The 15,612-nt window shown below is 47.5% G+C and overlaps 6 protein-coding genes across 6 annotated transcripts; 2 read left to right on the top strand and 4 right to left on the bottom strand.

Annotated features, from left to right (window-relative positions):
• Nucleotides 1-190: 190 nt before the first annotated feature.
• Nucleotides 191-2,257, bottom strand: BDV37DRAFT_282791 (uncharacterized protein; the record flags this gene model as incomplete). The annotated part of the gene is made up of 1 exon (XM_032087127.1): nucleotides 191-2,257. The coding sequence occupies one exon, from the start codon at nucleotides 2,255-2,257 to the stop codon at nucleotides 191-193; it is 2,067 nt and encodes a 688-aa protein (XP_031941817.1).
• Nucleotides 2,258-4,445: 2,188 nt separating this feature from the next.
• BDV37DRAFT_247508 (YqaE/Pmp3 family membrane protein) lies at nucleotides 4,446-5,267 on the bottom strand. Its single transcript, XM_032081880.1, has 3 exons — nucleotides 5,126-5,267; nucleotides 4,847-4,981; nucleotides 4,446-4,790 (listed from the first exon to the last, which is right to left on the bottom strand). Exons 1-3 carry the CDS (start codon nucleotides 5,140-5,142, stop codon nucleotides 4,769-4,771), a joined length of 174 nt encoding a protein of 57 aa, XP_031941816.1. The 5' UTR covers nucleotides 5,143-5,267; the 3' UTR covers nucleotides 4,446-4,768.
• A 1,739-nt stretch (nucleotides 5,268-7,006) lies between these two features.
• On the top strand, nucleotides 7,007-9,453 carry BDV37DRAFT_113801 (uncharacterized protein). The gene is made up of 2 exons (XM_032078429.1): nucleotides 7,007-7,331; nucleotides 7,383-9,453. The coding sequence occupies exons 1-2, from the start codon at nucleotides 7,110-7,112 to the stop codon at nucleotides 8,811-8,813; spliced, it is 1,653 nt and encodes a 550-aa protein (XP_031941815.1). The 5' UTR covers nucleotides 7,007-7,109; the 3' UTR covers nucleotides 8,814-9,453.
• On the top strand, nucleotides 8,998-10,419 carry BDV37DRAFT_113791 (H(+)-transporting V0 sector ATPase subunit c). The gene is made up of 6 exons (XM_032078428.1): nucleotides 8,998-9,197; nucleotides 9,319-9,331; nucleotides 9,472-9,601; nucleotides 9,684-9,840; nucleotides 9,914-10,017; nucleotides 10,093-10,419. Exons 1-6 carry the CDS (start codon nucleotides 9,181-9,183, stop codon nucleotides 10,155-10,157), a joined length of 486 nt encoding a protein of 161 aa, XP_031941814.1. The 5' UTR covers nucleotides 8,998-9,180; the 3' UTR covers nucleotides 10,158-10,419.
• Nucleotides 10,420-10,728: 309 nt separating this feature from the next.
• BDV37DRAFT_113880 (mitochondrial 37S ribosomal protein mS38) lies at nucleotides 10,729-12,337 on the bottom strand. Its single transcript, XM_032078430.1, has 2 exons — nucleotides 11,894-12,337; nucleotides 10,729-11,816 (listed from the first exon to the last, which is right to left on the bottom strand). The coding sequence occupies exons 1-2, from the start codon at nucleotides 12,252-12,254 to the stop codon at nucleotides 11,119-11,121; spliced, it is 1,059 nt and encodes a 352-aa protein (XP_031941813.1). The 5' UTR covers nucleotides 12,255-12,337; the 3' UTR covers nucleotides 10,729-11,118.
• Nucleotides 12,338-13,328: 991 nt separating this feature from the next.
• BDV37DRAFT_282786 (guanine nucleotide-binding protein subunit alpha) lies at nucleotides 13,329-14,667 on the bottom strand (the record flags this gene model as incomplete). The annotated part of the gene is made up of 4 exons (XM_032087126.1): nucleotides 13,329-13,670; nucleotides 13,734-13,992; nucleotides 14,045-14,486; nucleotides 14,538-14,667. 4 exons carry the CDS (start codon nucleotides 14,665-14,667, stop codon nucleotides 13,329-13,331), a joined length of 1,173 nt encoding a protein of 390 aa, XP_031941812.1.
• Nucleotides 14,668-15,612: the final 945 nt, after the last annotated feature.

The raw sequence follows: 15,612 nt of genomic DNA, 5'->3' as shown, positions 1-15,612 counted from the left end.
TCCATCCTCCATACTCAACACTCTCCAACTAGGTACCCGTCCGAAGGACATACTTTTCCCCTCTATCATTATCAAGAAACGGTATTCTATGAATATATACATAGTACACGGGCCTTCACCAGGAATTCAGCCACTACATACTTGATGGAAAGAACGAATATAACAAGAAAGGAATAAACAAAGCTGGTCGTCATTCTACCCGAAGGATCAAGTCAGAGCCTCTCCTTGATGGCGTCAGGTTGCGCTCTGATGATGAACGCTTTTTCTTTGCCATGCGTCCTTGTATCTCCGTCGAGGACCGGTCACCAGACAACCTGTACGGTCTAGGTCCGGACGGAGAGCTACAGCTATGTCCATTCCAATAATCATCTGGTGAGTAAGGAATGGTCAATTCCTTGGGCTGTGGCTTGCCTCGCCGTATTTGCACACGTTTGATATCATCACGCCGCACGATCCTAGGCCTAGAGACAATTTCCCGGGCTGGACTAACGGCCCGGGAAAACGGCATTCGGGGATACTTTACAGACGCATCTTCGTCGAAATAGTTTCGTCGCTGGCCGTCATTCTTCGGTGTTCGAATTTCTCGAACAGGAGTGAGTGGTCTGAAGTTTCCAGAATGTCGAGACGTTCGATGGGACCCCGAGCTTTCATTAATATTGATGGTCTCAAATTCGTCACTGGAGCTGTCTAATAAGTTGTTTTTTGTGTCGACCTCCTGATCTAAATGACGAACTGCGTTGCGAGATACCGGTGGCTCGGGAAGAGCTCTAGCAGTCTCCACATCAAGGCCCCGCAAGTAATCACCGACATACCCATTGCGCTCTGTGATGTACGACTGTGGACCTAGGGGTGATGATTTGCCGTATAAATCACTTTGATAAGGGACCTGTCTCCCTTCACCAGCACTAACATAGACTGACTTTTTTGGACGGCCTGAACCGATGGGAATGACGGTATTATTCCGCGCTCGAAAGGCATGAAACAATGCACGTGGGTTATCAGGGAGCCCTACTCTTGGGGGCCGCTTGTACTGCCGATTATTCCTGTATGGAACTTGCATGTTTGCATATGTCGGATATTGCCTGTTACCACCAAGGAAACTCCTTGGTCTGGTGACATCCTCTTCGAACAATGTGTCACCACTGGTGGGCCTTGGGTATTTCTGTTGACTCAGCCGCAATGGTTCCGGGCAGAGTGTGTATACCGGCTTGTCAGGCAATAGGTCGGAGACTGTCCGCGGGGATGACTGACTGACAGAGGGCTCGAGATCTGAGCTAGAGGATATAGCAAAGCCAATCCTTCCTGGGCTGTCTATCCCCGTGGAGCCATAACGATAGTCGTCACCCGGACCTGTGACAACGACTGCTGGGTTCTGAGGACCAGGCTGAAATGGAGACATGAGTCTAGAAGTCTCCGTGTCCCCGTGTCCTGCACCGGATGGGGGGTTGGGCCCTGGAGTCGGACGTCTTGGAGGTAGTGAGAAATTGGGTGGTTCCGCCATAGCACCTCCAATCTCAAAGAAATCATGGCCCTTTGGTTGCTGATACCGCCGTTTCATTTTTCTGCAACAGAAAAATACTATAACCCCAAGGATAAAGAATCCCGCAATACCAGAAGAAACTGACACCCCTATCACAGCACCTGCATTGAGACTACTCTCCTTACCGGCAGCTGCTCCCGATGTTGCATTGTGGGTTGTCTGTGAGCTGCTAGCAGTACTTGGGGTACTTTGCTCGGTATCCGTTGCTGATACTGGACTTTGAAATGTGGTGAAGGTAGTCGATGGATGCCCGGTCTGCGGTGGTATAGGATCCGTCGGAGTAGTCAAACTAGAATTAGGTGAGTGTGTCTCGGTAGCGGGAACGCTCGTAGGCGATAGTACAGACACAACTGTGGCAGTGATTGTAGCATGTGTACGAGGCAACGCTCCGGGTACCGAATCACAAATGCTGTAGACACTTGAATTGAGCGCCACTTCAATTGAGCAGAACGAGAAGCCGCAGCGTAAGGCCGCCTCCCCCAGCGTATAACCGCTTTTTGTATTAGTTTTACATAGACAGCTGATATCTGACACAGACGAGCACGCATTATTCGGATAATCAGTGTTTATAAAACTCTCGACGCAGTTTAGAGCACAATCGGGTACGGTATCGAGCCGGGCTGCCGGGAGTTTCTGGCCATATGCGCCTAGAGCTAGCAGAGGCGGAACTAATGACAGAAATAGGGTGGGTAGCCGTTGAAGAAGAGATGATAACATATTGCAGTACCTGATTAGATCCGAACTCATCAGAAAACCATACAACTCCAATGCAGAAACTCGAAGGGAAAAGAAGGACAGAACGTTAATTAGCTTTATAGATATCATCAACTCACCACAGCCTCAATATCGCAAGATGATGTCTGCTTCAGGAGTCATATCCACTTATAGGATACCATGCTAAGGAAGTGGACAAGGTGAATCGGATGACACTTGACGGTATACAGTCGCAATAGTGGTACAGACAGTGTAGGCAAGGTGATACTGCAGAGATGTGAGGTCAGGACTGAAAGGGACGACATGAAAAAGTCCATGATTAAAGCTTAGCATGGTCAATGCCATATTGGGGTCATCCTACTCCCTACGGCGTCAAAAAGATCATCGTCTCTCGTCATGGCGCTGAGTGGCCATGGGCAGAGAAAGGTCTGGATCTGAGACGAGCCCCATCAACAACACATCTGTAAGCGCCCTCATGAAACGTAAATAACCTTTTGACTTGACCAAATTACCAGAATAGCCTGTAAAAGCATGCATTAAAGTGGGTAAGCGCTTTGTTTGGGCGAGAGGGACGCAAACAAGCTCGGTACGCGCCGTGTTGGCGCCGATGCTGCAGAGCCTACGAAGCATGATGTCAGATCCGCCGACTCCAAATATAGATGACTTTTTGTAGGTCGCAACACATCTAACCCTTTGGTGGTACTATGGAAGACTGAAGGACTGGGGTGACAAATAAGAAGTATGACATTTTTTTTTCTATCTGATGAATGGTGACTGCAGTCGATTCAGCCTTCGTCGTTATTGCGTCCCCAAGACGTACACCGTAATAGGAGCTTTATCATACGGCACAGGTGAGGAAGCTATTTCAGAAATCATCATTAGTACTTAGAGCTACCGAGTGGTTTTTTCGTTATCCCATAAGATCGTACCTGAAGAATCCTTCGACTTCCTGATTGGGCAATACCCACATAAGCCCGGGGTATAGGAACTAAAGCTTATTTGAACCCTTCTTAGCTGGCTCTGATAATACCTTCCTTATCGTAAGGTTACACTCTAAAGCGATGTATGGCTCCGGCTGCTTCTGACCACCGAGGGGTAGACCATAGCATCGTCGCATCTCTCTCCTAATGCACTCACATTATGGAACTGAATATCTATGCCATGCCATCATGTCCGCTAGCTGGCCATTAAGAAAGCATACCGGTTGTCTGCATAACTTATTCAGTGTCGATTACTATGGATGGGTCTAATCTATCGATAACCTACTGGCTAACCCTAGCTTCGACCCATTTGGTCTCCTACGCCGGGAGCTTAACTCGGGAGAGTATCCCTGGGTTTAAGTGGGTATGTCCTGCAGGGTATACTCAATTGGAGTATGCTACTTCCACAAGCATCGTGGCCTATGCTGTTGTTCCTGAGAGCGCCGGCCCCGGTGGCGGTGTTGGCTGGCTCAGATAGTGCGATGTATTGGCTCCGAGAGGGTTTACCCTTTTTCTTTTCGAATCCTATTTATCTTATTATTATTTTCTTTCCTCCATTTGGAAGCTGGAACTGTGTTCAATATGCGGAATATATTTGAATGGTATACCTAAAGTGAGGACGATCAAGTTTGCCATAAACACTTTGTTGTCACGATTGGTTGCATAGCCATGCACTATAGAAAGAGTTCCATCAACACTTCCCAGGAGCCACAATTGCGATGTTTCAAGATAGAGGACGTAATATGCTTTGTACGTACCCCGTACGTAGTAGATTCCTGGAGTGTGATCTGCGTTTTGTCTTAGTAGTGGGTATTCGGTACTTGAACAAGTTAATAGCAAGATATAGTATAGCGTTGGTATCCACTTCTAGACCACCAGGCACGGGAGTCTTAGCTCGTAGGCGGTTTAGATCAAGGTCGCTGACAAGTACCTTGTTGCACTTTACAGAAGAAGATAATATTAGCACGATCACAGACCAAAGGTCTTATCAATTGCCATTAATCATTAAAACTAATCTCACTGACAATACAGCAAAGTAGAGCCCAGTATCGCAAATGAGCTGGTATCATCCGAAGCGAAAAAAAAAAAAAAAATATTGGGAAAGGAGGGGAAGACAAAAAATTAAATACAACAAAAAAAAAAAGATTCTTAATTTTCTACAAACAAAAAAAAGCCCTAGGAAAGAGACATGGATGAAAAAAAAAAAAAAAAGAAAGAAAAAAACAGAGCATGGTTAACATGAGAATAAAGGGAATTAGGAACAATCCAAAACGCCATCGCAGCGAGCAAGCAGCGTTGCAGACCGCTTAGCGCCGTCGCAGTCGAAGAATGGATACACGGGGGTTGCCAAGTAGTGGGGTCACTTTAGGGTGGCTTGGGCCGGAGCGCCGCGGAACAGTGCTGACAACATCATGGTCGCGAGTTCGATCACAAAAGCTGGTATCTCATGCTATTAACCGCAGAACGATGTAATTCTTTTCGACCGGGCGCTGTGAACCAAAACGGGCATGGCGACAGAGATGTGGAGAGCTGTCTAGTACTTGAATATAATGTACCTGAACAAAATTAGTAAAACCATAACATGCAATTTCAATGCAAGGCAGACACATACAGAGCGTGAATGATACCAGGAATCCAACCCAGAATGGTCAAACAGATGTTGATGAGGAGATCAGCACCGCATCCCCGCTCAAGGAAAACACCCAAGGGAGGGAGGATGATCGCGAAGAGGATCTTGCAGATATCACTGAAATTAGGTTGGTTAGCTGAGCCCTTATTGATAACTCGTTCCCCGTCCTCTTTATAGGTACAAAGCGCAACGATGGGATAATAAAATGGATGACTCCGGGTGAGGGTGGGCAACCGAGTGCGACGGCAGGAGCTCACTTACGAAGCAGTGAAAGGCATGGTGACGATGGAGTGTCAACGAGGAACGTGTGTAGGTTCTATAGACAGGGTAGACAGTGGTCGGTGATCAAATCAGTAAAATAGAACCGAGATAGGAGTAGTAGAAGTAGTGGGAAGAATGGGGAAGATTTCAGGAGGAAGGCGGGAGAGAAGCGATGGGCTCTTTAAATGATTTAATAGATCATGGGCGGCAAGATAACGTGAGAGCACCTCCGCTAGGGTAAAAAAACGCCCCAAGGCAGTACTAATTTTTACTGGACTCCCGATGGGGCTTGGGACCGGGTTAGGCTAAGTGACCTACTAGTTAGATGGCTAGGTTAATTGGTACTACTAAGGAATTCTTTCTTCTTCGGGTGGTGATGGACCAGGTAGTATTTCCCCTTAGTCAAGACCATCAGGAGAAGGTGATGCTTCATCGGTTCTGAATAGCTACGTCATACATCCTCCGTCAAACTGTGGCTCTGTGGCTCATGGCTCCTTCTTCCCTATTCCCATTGGATCAATTCCCCATGATGTGCATTAAGAACTTCCCGCTGCCGAGCCCTCCGTTCCAGCTTTCTTGTCGGGTGACTTTTACGTCGTGGTCAAGTTTGGCAAAAGAAGGCATGGACATACATACTTCCAACACAGGTGGATCTATGGAAAAGGGTGAAAATTTCAAAATGGAGCGTCCCTTAAGTTCATGGTGGCTTGTTATCCTTGGCAGCGCTACCTAATTATACGATCACAGGCAAGGGGACTGTTTTTTAGTCGCCCAACCGCTATGTCACCATGACTATCTTTTTTTTTTTTTTTTTTTTTTTTTCCTTCAGATTCCCTCTAAATTCTGTTGCCTGGAAAAGCTTGGCGGTTCCAGGCTGAACAGTTCTCTATACACTGCAAGTAAAGAAAAAAATAAAAAAGAAAAAGAAAAAAGTTCATTTTAGAAATAAGTGATAATCGTCATCATATATTCAATTGTTTCTATTTTTATTTTTCTGATAAAGCCCATCAAGTTCAGGTCCCTTTCTTAGTATCATGGATTGTTCGATCATTGACTGATGTCAGGGCTCCAGGGAGCACGGGTTTAACAAGCTGTGGGCCGCACAGCCCTATGGGCTTACAAGTCAGGCTTAGTACTAGTACTGTACACAGTATGTACGGAGGACATACTCCATATACGTCGTAGGCTATATGGTCTAGTATATTGTTCTCTGGCCTCCACCGCTACAATTCCCTAGCGCCGGGATTTCTTGCGAACTGATATCATATCCTCAACGACGCTCGGGATTTACTTGCTTTCGCTGTACCTCCAACCAGGTTGTTTTCTGCAGTTCTATATAATGATGTACACGCGGTATACGTCATGGGAGTATCAGGTTTACTACCACGCCAATGAGCTTCAGGAATACAAAGAGTGGAAACAAGGGGACGATGCATTAATTACACCACTCAAATGATAGGCTTACAGACCTCCAACGTTTCAAGCGGCGCTACGCGAACAATCAAGTTAACTATGGCTAATTTACGATGTACAAGGAATTCTGATTTCCTTTCTACAAATAGACAACAAAGATGAAAAATAAAAATAGAATAAATAAATTCAATCAGCCTCGATCAACTGCGCCAGGATTCCTCACCAAGCCTCATCTTGACACCACCTTCAGAAAGACCCTTCTGATATCCATGGGACGATATGGCTTTTCTTCCACCGCATCCCTTATTCCTTTCACCATATACCAGCTGATTAAGTTGTTGAACTTGTGCGATGTCCACACCTAAAAAGTACATACATCTGTAAAAGGGTAAATTTAATGGTGGGTAATTAGTACTCGTGGGGAAAGCTCTCCGTCTAGAACTCCAGTGTCTTGGCAGCCGACTCACTTGTCCGCGGAGGAAAACAAAAAAGTGTTTCCTACAACCGAGTTCATGAGACGGTCTTCCCTACTAGTCAATTCTGGGCGCAATTACTGAACGTTCATGATTCCATGTCGGTGATACTCGGGTCCCTCCCGCCTGCTATCCCAGCACGGCTAGCAATTAAACCAAATCCTTTTCCACTGATGTCCAGCCATCGTCAACTTCGGAAGTTGACCCCGTATCTACGGAAGCGCAGTGTTCCACAAAGTTGCTTTGCAACGCAGACAAAAGCAGCCGCAGATGATCGTCTTCTTGCTCACACTTGGTTAACGAGGACTCCCGAAGAGATTGTAAGCCTTCCCGGTGTTGCACGAAGGTGCGACTAGCTAAACGTCGAAGAGACTCCAGATGACGTCCTTTCGAGCCTTCCTTCTACACCACTGTCACTCGCAGGGCCGGACCATATTCCAATTCTCCTCTTAACCCCTAGTCTTGCCCAATGGGCCGACACGACCAATCCCTTCCTCGAACAATGCATCAACCGACTCTATCGCAAGGCTCCGACATCCGGTTCCCCCGAACCTGTACACGCCATTGTCGCAATTGTTGATAAATTGCCCGATACTCCATCGGGTCTCCAGGATAACACCGACAATGGCGCTGTGGCAGAGTCGGAGGGGATCTCCCTCCTATTTGCGAGGACGGCAAACTTACAAGGGAGGGCTGCTGCACCTCGACGCATTAGGAGCTCGGAAACTGAGGAATCAGCCCTCGTATTTTCCTTCCAGACGGAAGTGTCGTATGGCTCGGATAATACGACTCTCCGACGAGCTGTCCATGAGGTCGGGCTGCGCCTCGCCAATACACTGTTTATAAATGGCAGCGAAAATACTCTATATGGGACTCGTTGGTCCTATAACCTTCCTTCATCCAGTTTTTCCTTCGATCGATCGATCGAGCTTTCACGCTGTCGAATATCCTCTACTGCAAGTTCTGTACACAACACATTGAAACTTCCTTTACATCCCGTTGGCCAGCGAAGGGAGGTTATCTCCAGCATGGGAAACATCCTGCGTCAACTAGCAAAATATCCAAACGGCACATCGAAGGATCCGATGCCCGCTTCGTCTGAACTAGAGAAAGAGCTGCCACGCTACATTGAAGAACATAATATTGCTGACCGCAGGGTTTCCGTTTGGGCTCTGGTCGAGTCTCCTTCGAGCAACTCACAAGTCGAATCCGATGGCTTTCGGACCGAACTTGTGAGATCAGTTCAAGCCGGAGGTAAACTCCACCGGGTCATGAGCGGTGGTGGCGGATGGGGCAAGAAACAGGGCCTTCTGTCACTTGATTACGAGACCAAATTTCTAGGACCCTACGAGAGCAATGAGTTTACAACTTTGGATAACATATTCTCCCCCTTTGGCACAAGCACGGCGCAAACTGCGCCACCTTGGTTTGAGGAGAAACCTGTTGTCGATGACCTGACAACCCTGTCACAAGTGGCTAGGCCCGGGGACTACATTCAATTTTATGTTTCTGTCGAGCCAGACCATGTCCAGAACGGTCAGCCGGAGCTACTCGGTTCCCGAGAGGGTGCGATCTCGTACCAGTTCGGGGTCGTGTTCGATAATGAGACGTCCATAGCCCAAGCAGAAAAAGGTGCACCCCAAAAGGACTTAAGAGTCAAGCCTAATTACTTTGGAGCTCTATCGGAGAAAGCAATAACTTTCTCGCAACCTATCGTTCCAATCAGGCCAGAGCAAGAGGTTCTGGAGTCTGGCACTAAGCTTGATATCCCGGGATGTCGAGTCAAATTGGTCGCCTCATAGAGTGAAAGGGGCCCAAATGCCACCTATGTATAGCTACTGATATGATACAAAAGTGAGAAATACAATTGTAACCGTAGACTCTATCTACAGCAGCTGGGTAGATTTCCATCAATGCAGCTACTAGTATACCTCCGATGAGCGGTGCCAAGCCCCAGATCACGTGGCAGCACATGCGGTCCGTCAGCCTCCCCGAAGAGCAACGACTCCAGCAACACGGTGTTCGCCTCAACTCCCATCAACAACCGAAGCCTTCACATCACCGCAACTGTTGTCTACGCGGCGCTCCCCTGTGTGGACTGCTTCTTATAACCTTCTTTGTACTTTTCTTAACCAATCCTTCTCCTTGAGAACCGTCTAGTCTTTGAAAATGGCCACAGAACTTTGGTACGTAATCTCCTAGCTTGACTCCTATCTCGGTCATTCGGTCGCTCTGCCGTATGGTCCTCCGATAATACAGCGTGCAAAGTAGTCATTTGTCCTTGGTGCTAACGTTATAGCCGTATAGTCCCGTCTATGCGGTGAGTATCTCCACAGTCTGTCGATGCCGGCCATACTAGAGCTCCAGCTAGCTACGGAACCGCTTAGCCAGCTTCCCTAGTGCTTGACCTACTGTGTTGCCCACTGAAGAAAGCATGACTGATCCTCTTTACCGAAATAGCCCTTCTTCGGTGCCCTTGGTTGCACCTCGGCCATCGTTTTCACCTGCTTCGGTGCCGCCTATGGAACCGCTAAGGCCGGTGTCGGTGTCTGTGGAATGGCTGTCCTCAGACCCGATCTGATCGTCAAGAGTACGTTAGAGGCCGCGATGAGCTATCCCGATAGCACTGCCTGCCTGTAAGCGTCTAGGATTCTGACTGTGCATAATTATAGACATTGTCCCCATTGTCATGGCGGGTATCATCGGTATCTACGGTCTGGTCGTGTCCGTCCTGATCGCGAACGACCTGGCACAGACAGTTCCTCTATACACCGGATTCATTCAGCTGGGAGCAGGTCTCGCTGTCGGTCTTGCTGGTCTGGCAGCTGGGTATGTCTGATTCCTGCGCGATCGGATACAATCTACTTCTGCGAGACCTATGAACTGATAACATGGTGTATAGTTTTGCCATCGGTATTGTCGGTGACGCAGGTGTCCGCGGAACAGCCCAACAACCCAGGCTCTATGTCGGCATGATCCTTATTCTCATTTTCGCTGAAGTTTTGGGTGAGTCTTTGCCTCTTGAGTCCAGTCCCTGGTATTTGGTTCCAATTTGTTAATGATCGTCGCTCCATACAACAGGTCTTTACGGTCTCATCGTTGCCCTTCTCATGAACTCGCGTGCCAAGATCGATGCCAAGTGCTAAGTCATATTCGACAATCATTGTGCGAGGACCTCCAATTAATCCTCTTCGCACACAGTATATTGGTTTAGATTGGTTAATGTGACATGGTAAACGCCTTGCTTTCTGGTAGCGAACGTTTTTCATATTGTCACGAGAGCCAAGATAAACAGCAGCTGAACGGGGCGAGGAACTTTGGCTTATCTTTCAACTGTCAAGAGTTATGGTGCTTACATACAGGCCGAGGCTGTATGGTAGGATGGGTGGGTCGTCGTGGTAGATACAATGCATGGCTGAAGCCTTGCGCTGTACCTGTACTTTATTGGAGTCGCTGTGGTCCTGGACTGGATCATTTACATTGCAATGCTGACATGCTGTTTATGCGGTTATTTGCTGTTTGTGTTCAAGCTACTACTTGCTTTCAAGATTCGATTCGGGATGTTATCTGTTATTTGGAATCAAAAGACCTCATTCTATTATAGTGGTGCATTGCAACCGTGCGGCTGATATAGTAAATATCTATTGTTTGAAGAAATAGTATTTTGCCATGTATTCCGTTTGGACCATTACTTTACAAACTTGCTACTCACATACTTTCTCATGGTGTAATCCTTGTGTAACCGTTAAACTGATTTACATTGTATCTAGTAGTACAGGGCTCAATATGAGCTTTGCGTCGAGAAATCACATTAAAAATACAGAGCTATATGTCCATCTTCAACGATCAAACAAAGTGATATAAGAATAGCTATGTAAATGATACTGTCTATAGAATGGACAATGCGTAAGAAACGTGTAATATTCAAGAAAATGAATATACCGTAGGAACCATGAGGACGGGCACAAACAAAGCACCTAGGGAACCACCAACCGGTTCAAGTCCGGCAAGATGGTAATGTACAACTCCAAAGTGCCATGAGACTTGAGGAAGGTGATCGGAAGGGGACAGTGCACGAGGAAGGAGGCGGTAATAGAGAGATCCCGATTAAGCCTTGTCAAGCTTGCGACGCAAGGTTCTCGTCTTCCGCAAAAGCTTCTTGTACTTGTGCTTCTTCATCTTCAGCTTACGCCGTCTCTTGGTGCTGATCGCTTGCATGGTCCGGTTGTTGCGCAGACGCTCAATGTAGGTGGTTCCGGGTTGAGACGGTACGTCGATGATAGCCTCATTCTCACCAGCGCCAGGAGCGTCCATATCCGGTGTACGGACGAAAGGACCCGTGTGGGCTTCATACGTCTTGCGACCATCCGCATGTGTGGACTCGTGGATGGTCAAAACGGTGGAGTAACTGGTTTCGCGGGGAGAAAAGTTTTCCGACTCCACGGCACCGGCATCTTTCGCTTCGTCGAAGGGAACCGGTGGCGGCGGGGGGTGGAATGGACGAAGTCGCCTTGTAAGCTCCTCCACGGAAACCTTCAGCTCCGCCATGTTCATTCCGTCGAGCTGGTTACCCTCCATGTCGAAGTGGTTCAGAGAGCCTTCTTGTTCGCCCAAGTGATAGGCAGGGTTCTCCATGGAGTTGACGGTGGAGGATAGAGTAAGAATCACATCATCCGAATCATGTTTCGTGGATTTCTTGGCGGTGAATATGGCATCAAAAGCTTCAGGGCTAGAAGGAGGAGGAACAGTGGTCGAAACGGAGATAGGTCGGTGGATAGAAAAGAATGAAGCTACGTGAACGTCTGCTCCGCAAGGGGGGGAAAAGTTAGTCAAAAGACAATCTAAGAACCTTGTCCGCCTCCTTGGTGCCACTTCTACTCACCATGGGGTTGAAGGTGTTGGGTGGAGGGAACGCTAGGCAGTCTCGAGAAGACCGTATGCTGGTTCGACTTGGAACCGTTACGGCCACTGCTATCTTTTCCCCTTCGTCTGGAAGCCTTACCCTCGCGCTTTTCGCTTGCATTCACGCCCTTGGCGGGGGTCTGAGAAGAAGCGTCGACTTTTCTGGAACCGTCGCTGGGCTTCGAAGAAGAAGATGAGGAGTAACGGCGCTGACGGACATGCTGTGCCGCGCCTAAGAGGGTATTAGAGGAAGCTGGAAGAGCTTGGCTGGACGAGCGAGCGATGCCGGTGATAGGAGCAATAGGAGCCCATGCAGCTCGGCGTAACGAAGATGACAGCATTTTCCGACGTCGAATAGCCCAGAAACTGGGTGACGAGTATGTCGGGAACAACGCCGGTTAGAAGTCGTCTGAGGCGAATTCGAAGTTGAGCCGATCAGGCGGAAGCCCAATCCGGTAAAGCTCTGTCCATATTAGACACCTGAGGCATATACACCAGGTCGGTCAGGTGATCTACCGATCATTCCACCTCTTCGTCCGTTTACTTATACGAGACGTAATAATGTCGGGGATGATGGGTTGACAAAGCCTCGGTTTCCAAAGGTAGAACATGTACCCCTCAACATGGTATCAGACCGGGGATTGATACGCGTTGAGATACCGTGGGAGGCATTGCTTCGTCTTACGCAGCCTGATTAACAATACGAATTATATTGCTTATAGTCCGAATACTAATTCCACACAACCTCCTTTCAATCAGGATAAGCGAAAGTAATTACCACCGAGAGAGGAAAAAGAAAATTTCATGTTTACACACCCGCATTTCAACCAGGAATAGGTTACTCTTTCCCCAACGTACCAGTCCCAATAAACACCAGGAAGCCAGGAATCCTCACCCATAGACACTTCAGCCCAGACCGGATTGTCAATATTCGTAAGATTGGGACTAGATATTATGAAAACAAGGAGCCGAAGCCTTCGCCACAATGTATTACAGCACAAATGGGACAAATATGGTAAGTAGCCATGGAAACCGCCAGACTTGATGAATGGCAGGAGAAGAGAAAATAAAAGAATAGAATGGTATCAATCTGCATGGTGTAGAAAGAAAGAGACTCGTCGCTGAACCGAACAAAATGAAGCACCATGTAGTAGTGTAAGCTTTTCATGCAGGATAGCATAGTAGAACTGTAGCACAGAATCGACCGAGAACGCTTTCTCGATGCATGTATAACGAAAAGGAAAGAAAAGGGGAATAAGCAAGAAGAGAATAATACAAGGCTAAGGAGAGGGCCACGGTGTCGTAGAAAGGAAAACGCTCGGAAAATGCAACGTGAAAGGCTGAGTGAATAGAATAGACTCAGGCTCGCGGGAAGTCATCGTGGAAGCCAATCGTCTCTGATGAAACATTAATTATCATAAGATAAGAGTGTGCAGATTCTTCTGGATGATCATGTCTTGCACAGAATCCATGGTTGCTTTCAGCAATGTTGTGTCAGTCGCATTGGTGTAATGGATGTAGATCTCTCGATCGGGAATGCGATTGATGCCGCGGAACCTGTCAGCGAAATATCTTGCCGCAGCATCAAAGTCCGTGTTTGAACCGTTGAAATCCGGAAAGTGTTTGGACACGGGGGAGACACTTAGTTTGCCCTTAAAGAGATCGATCTTGTTCAGGAAAAGAATGATGGGCTTGCGCTTGAACCATTCTCCGTTTACCAATGACTCGAACAGCATCATGGCCTCGTGCATTTGGTTCTGTTAACAAGAAAATGGCGTTAGATATGTGTCAAATCCAGAAGGGGGTGCAAAGGTTCTTACAGCGTTCTGGTCCTCCACTAAGCACTGGTCATAGCCTGATAAGGCGACCATGAAGAGAAGACACTGCACACCCTCAAAACAATGGATCCACTTCTTGCGCTCAGATCGTTGGCCACCAACATCCATCATTCGGAAGTTCATTTGGCCAAGTTCAAATAGAGTTTCCGTAATTCCTGTGGTTCGCAAACGCGCTTGCAGCATGTCCTGATTGTCGGGAAGCCAGCCAGGCGCGAATATCCGGTCAAGTGAATCAAAGAAGCTATAAGAAGGTCAATAGCCGTCTGTTTGATCGGCACGCAATCGGCACTCACTAATGCAGATTATCGTGAAGAGCAAATTCATGCCCTCTAGCAACGGCCTTTTGCACTCCTGCATCATTCCACATATCTCTCATGGCATCGCGAACCTTGAGATCGGAGAATGCTTCTTCTGAGCCGACGTCAGACTCCAGAGTATCCATATACTCCGCAAGCGGCTGGAGAATGGTATCAAAGATTAGTCGGTGTTTCAAACAGGAGGAAAATAGGGAGAAGTGTGGAGCAATGGCTGACTGCCAATTCTTATTTACCTTGGTCTTCTCTTGCTCAAACTCGATGCTTTCTGTGCGCATAATATCTAGCAAAACCTTGAATGCAATGACAACATTGGAATAGATTACTGCACGCGTTTGACGGCGCTCATCCTCAGGAAACCCCCCAGAATGAATGATGCGCATTTGCTTTATGATTGTTGATTTTCCTGATTCGCCAGCACCTAAATATCTGTGAATACATATGACCAAGGGGAATTTGTTTGGAGACTTACCGAGAAGGAGGATTTTGATGGTCCTATCCATCACCTTTTTGTCATTTTTTAGGACCTTGTCTATCCGAGCATTTCGTTGTAAAGCGTCCTTATCCGTTGTGTCAACGGGCTTTGAGCTCATACAACCCATGTTGTCTATGGGTTTCTCTCACTTATAGGAAAACCTGTTCACGACCCATGAAGGTGCCAATTAGTTTAAGAACTCCGACGTTGGTGCACACCTGGGAGGGGAACGAGCGAAGTCCAATGGCAGCAGGTGAATCAGGGGACACGCCTGACAAATGCTCATGACCACTCAAAGGGTGGTCTTTAAGACATGCGACGACCATCAAGACAGAATACGAGTGGGCAGGCTATCTTCGCTGGGAGAGCAACTAACCGATTTGTTGTAGTTATAGTATTATTTTAGGAGGTGGAATTAAATAGCGAAACAAATGCAAAAAAGAAAACACGGGCGTGCCTCTTTTTTGCGACCAAATGGCGAAAGTCAAGAACTCCAGCTGAAACAGTTACTCGAGAGGTGGATTTCTGGCGTTCCGTTCGTACGACACAGCACGCTAATGTCACGGTAGAAACCTGAATAGAGCTGCTGGTTGAAGTCCAGGCGATTGTGGGACTGTTCGACAAATGCGACAATGTTGAAAATCACACCCCAGACTATCCGACAGCAGTTCACCCCAGATGTATTAGAGACAGAGAATCTCAAAGGCAACACAGCTACCCAATGACAGGAACGACCAACTCCAAGCGCAAAATCGAAAAAATTATGGAATATAGCAGGGTTCTGCGAATTGTTGCCACTAGAAAGTTCAGTCCCGTTCAGTCCCAGTTAAAACCAAGTTTGGATGGCAAAGCGGAGGGATCTCAATTTTGGAGGTTTGCGAAGGTATGAGTTGAGTTACGAGCTCATGCGACGTCTGCCGAAGCCAATGAGGGACGTCAAAAAGCACAAAGGAATGTTCTCTTCAGCAGTGGGTGATCGACCGCTCTCAAAGCGGGATTTTGATTGCGTCAGCGACTCTTAAAGGCGTTGGGATAAGATGAGGACGTTAGCAGCAGTCGGTAAGCGGCGACG

This window comes from Aspergillus pseudonomiae, assembly GCF_009193645.1.
Source record: "Aspergillus pseudonomiae strain CBS 119388 unplaced genomic scaffold BDV37scaffold_30, whole genome shotgun sequence".
NCBI classification, from domain to species: Eukaryota; Fungi; Ascomycota; class Eurotiomycetes; order Eurotiales; family Aspergillaceae; genus Aspergillus; species Aspergillus pseudonomiae.
This window is presented reverse-complemented; position numbering and strand designations above follow the sequence as displayed.

Bases quoted from the DNA above. Each gene is read 5' to 3' on its own strand.
- BDV37DRAFT_113801 (XM_032078429.1), top strand. From the start codon at position 7,110: ATGTCGGTGATACTCGGGTCCCTCCCGCCTGCTATCCCAGCACGGCTA. The intron at 7,332-7,382 runs GTAAGCCTTCCC...AACGTCGAAGAG, and splicing joins CGAGGACTCCCGAAGAGATT to ACTCCAGATGACGTCCTTTC.
- BDV37DRAFT_247508 (XM_032081880.1), bottom strand. The intron at 4,791-4,846 runs GTATGTGTCTGC...AATTTTGTTCAG, and splicing joins CCTGGTATCATTCACGCTCT to GTACATTATATTCAAGTACT.
- BDV37DRAFT_113880 (XM_032078430.1), bottom strand. From the start codon at position 12,254: ATGCTGTCATCTTCGTTACGCCGAGCTGCATGGGCTCCTATTGCTCCT. The intron at 11,817-11,893 runs GTGAGTAGAAGT...CCCCTTGCGGAG, and splicing joins CCAACACCTTCAACCCCATG to CAGACGTTCACGTAGCTTCA.
- BDV37DRAFT_113791 (XM_032078428.1), top strand. The intron at 9,602-9,683 runs GTACGTTAGAGG...GCATAATTATAG, and splicing joins ACCCGATCTGATCGTCAAGA to ACATTGTCCCCATTGTCATG. The intron at 10,018-10,092 runs GTGAGTCTTTGC...TCCATACAACAG, and splicing joins CATTTTCGCTGAAGTTTTGG to GTCTTTACGGTCTCATCGTT.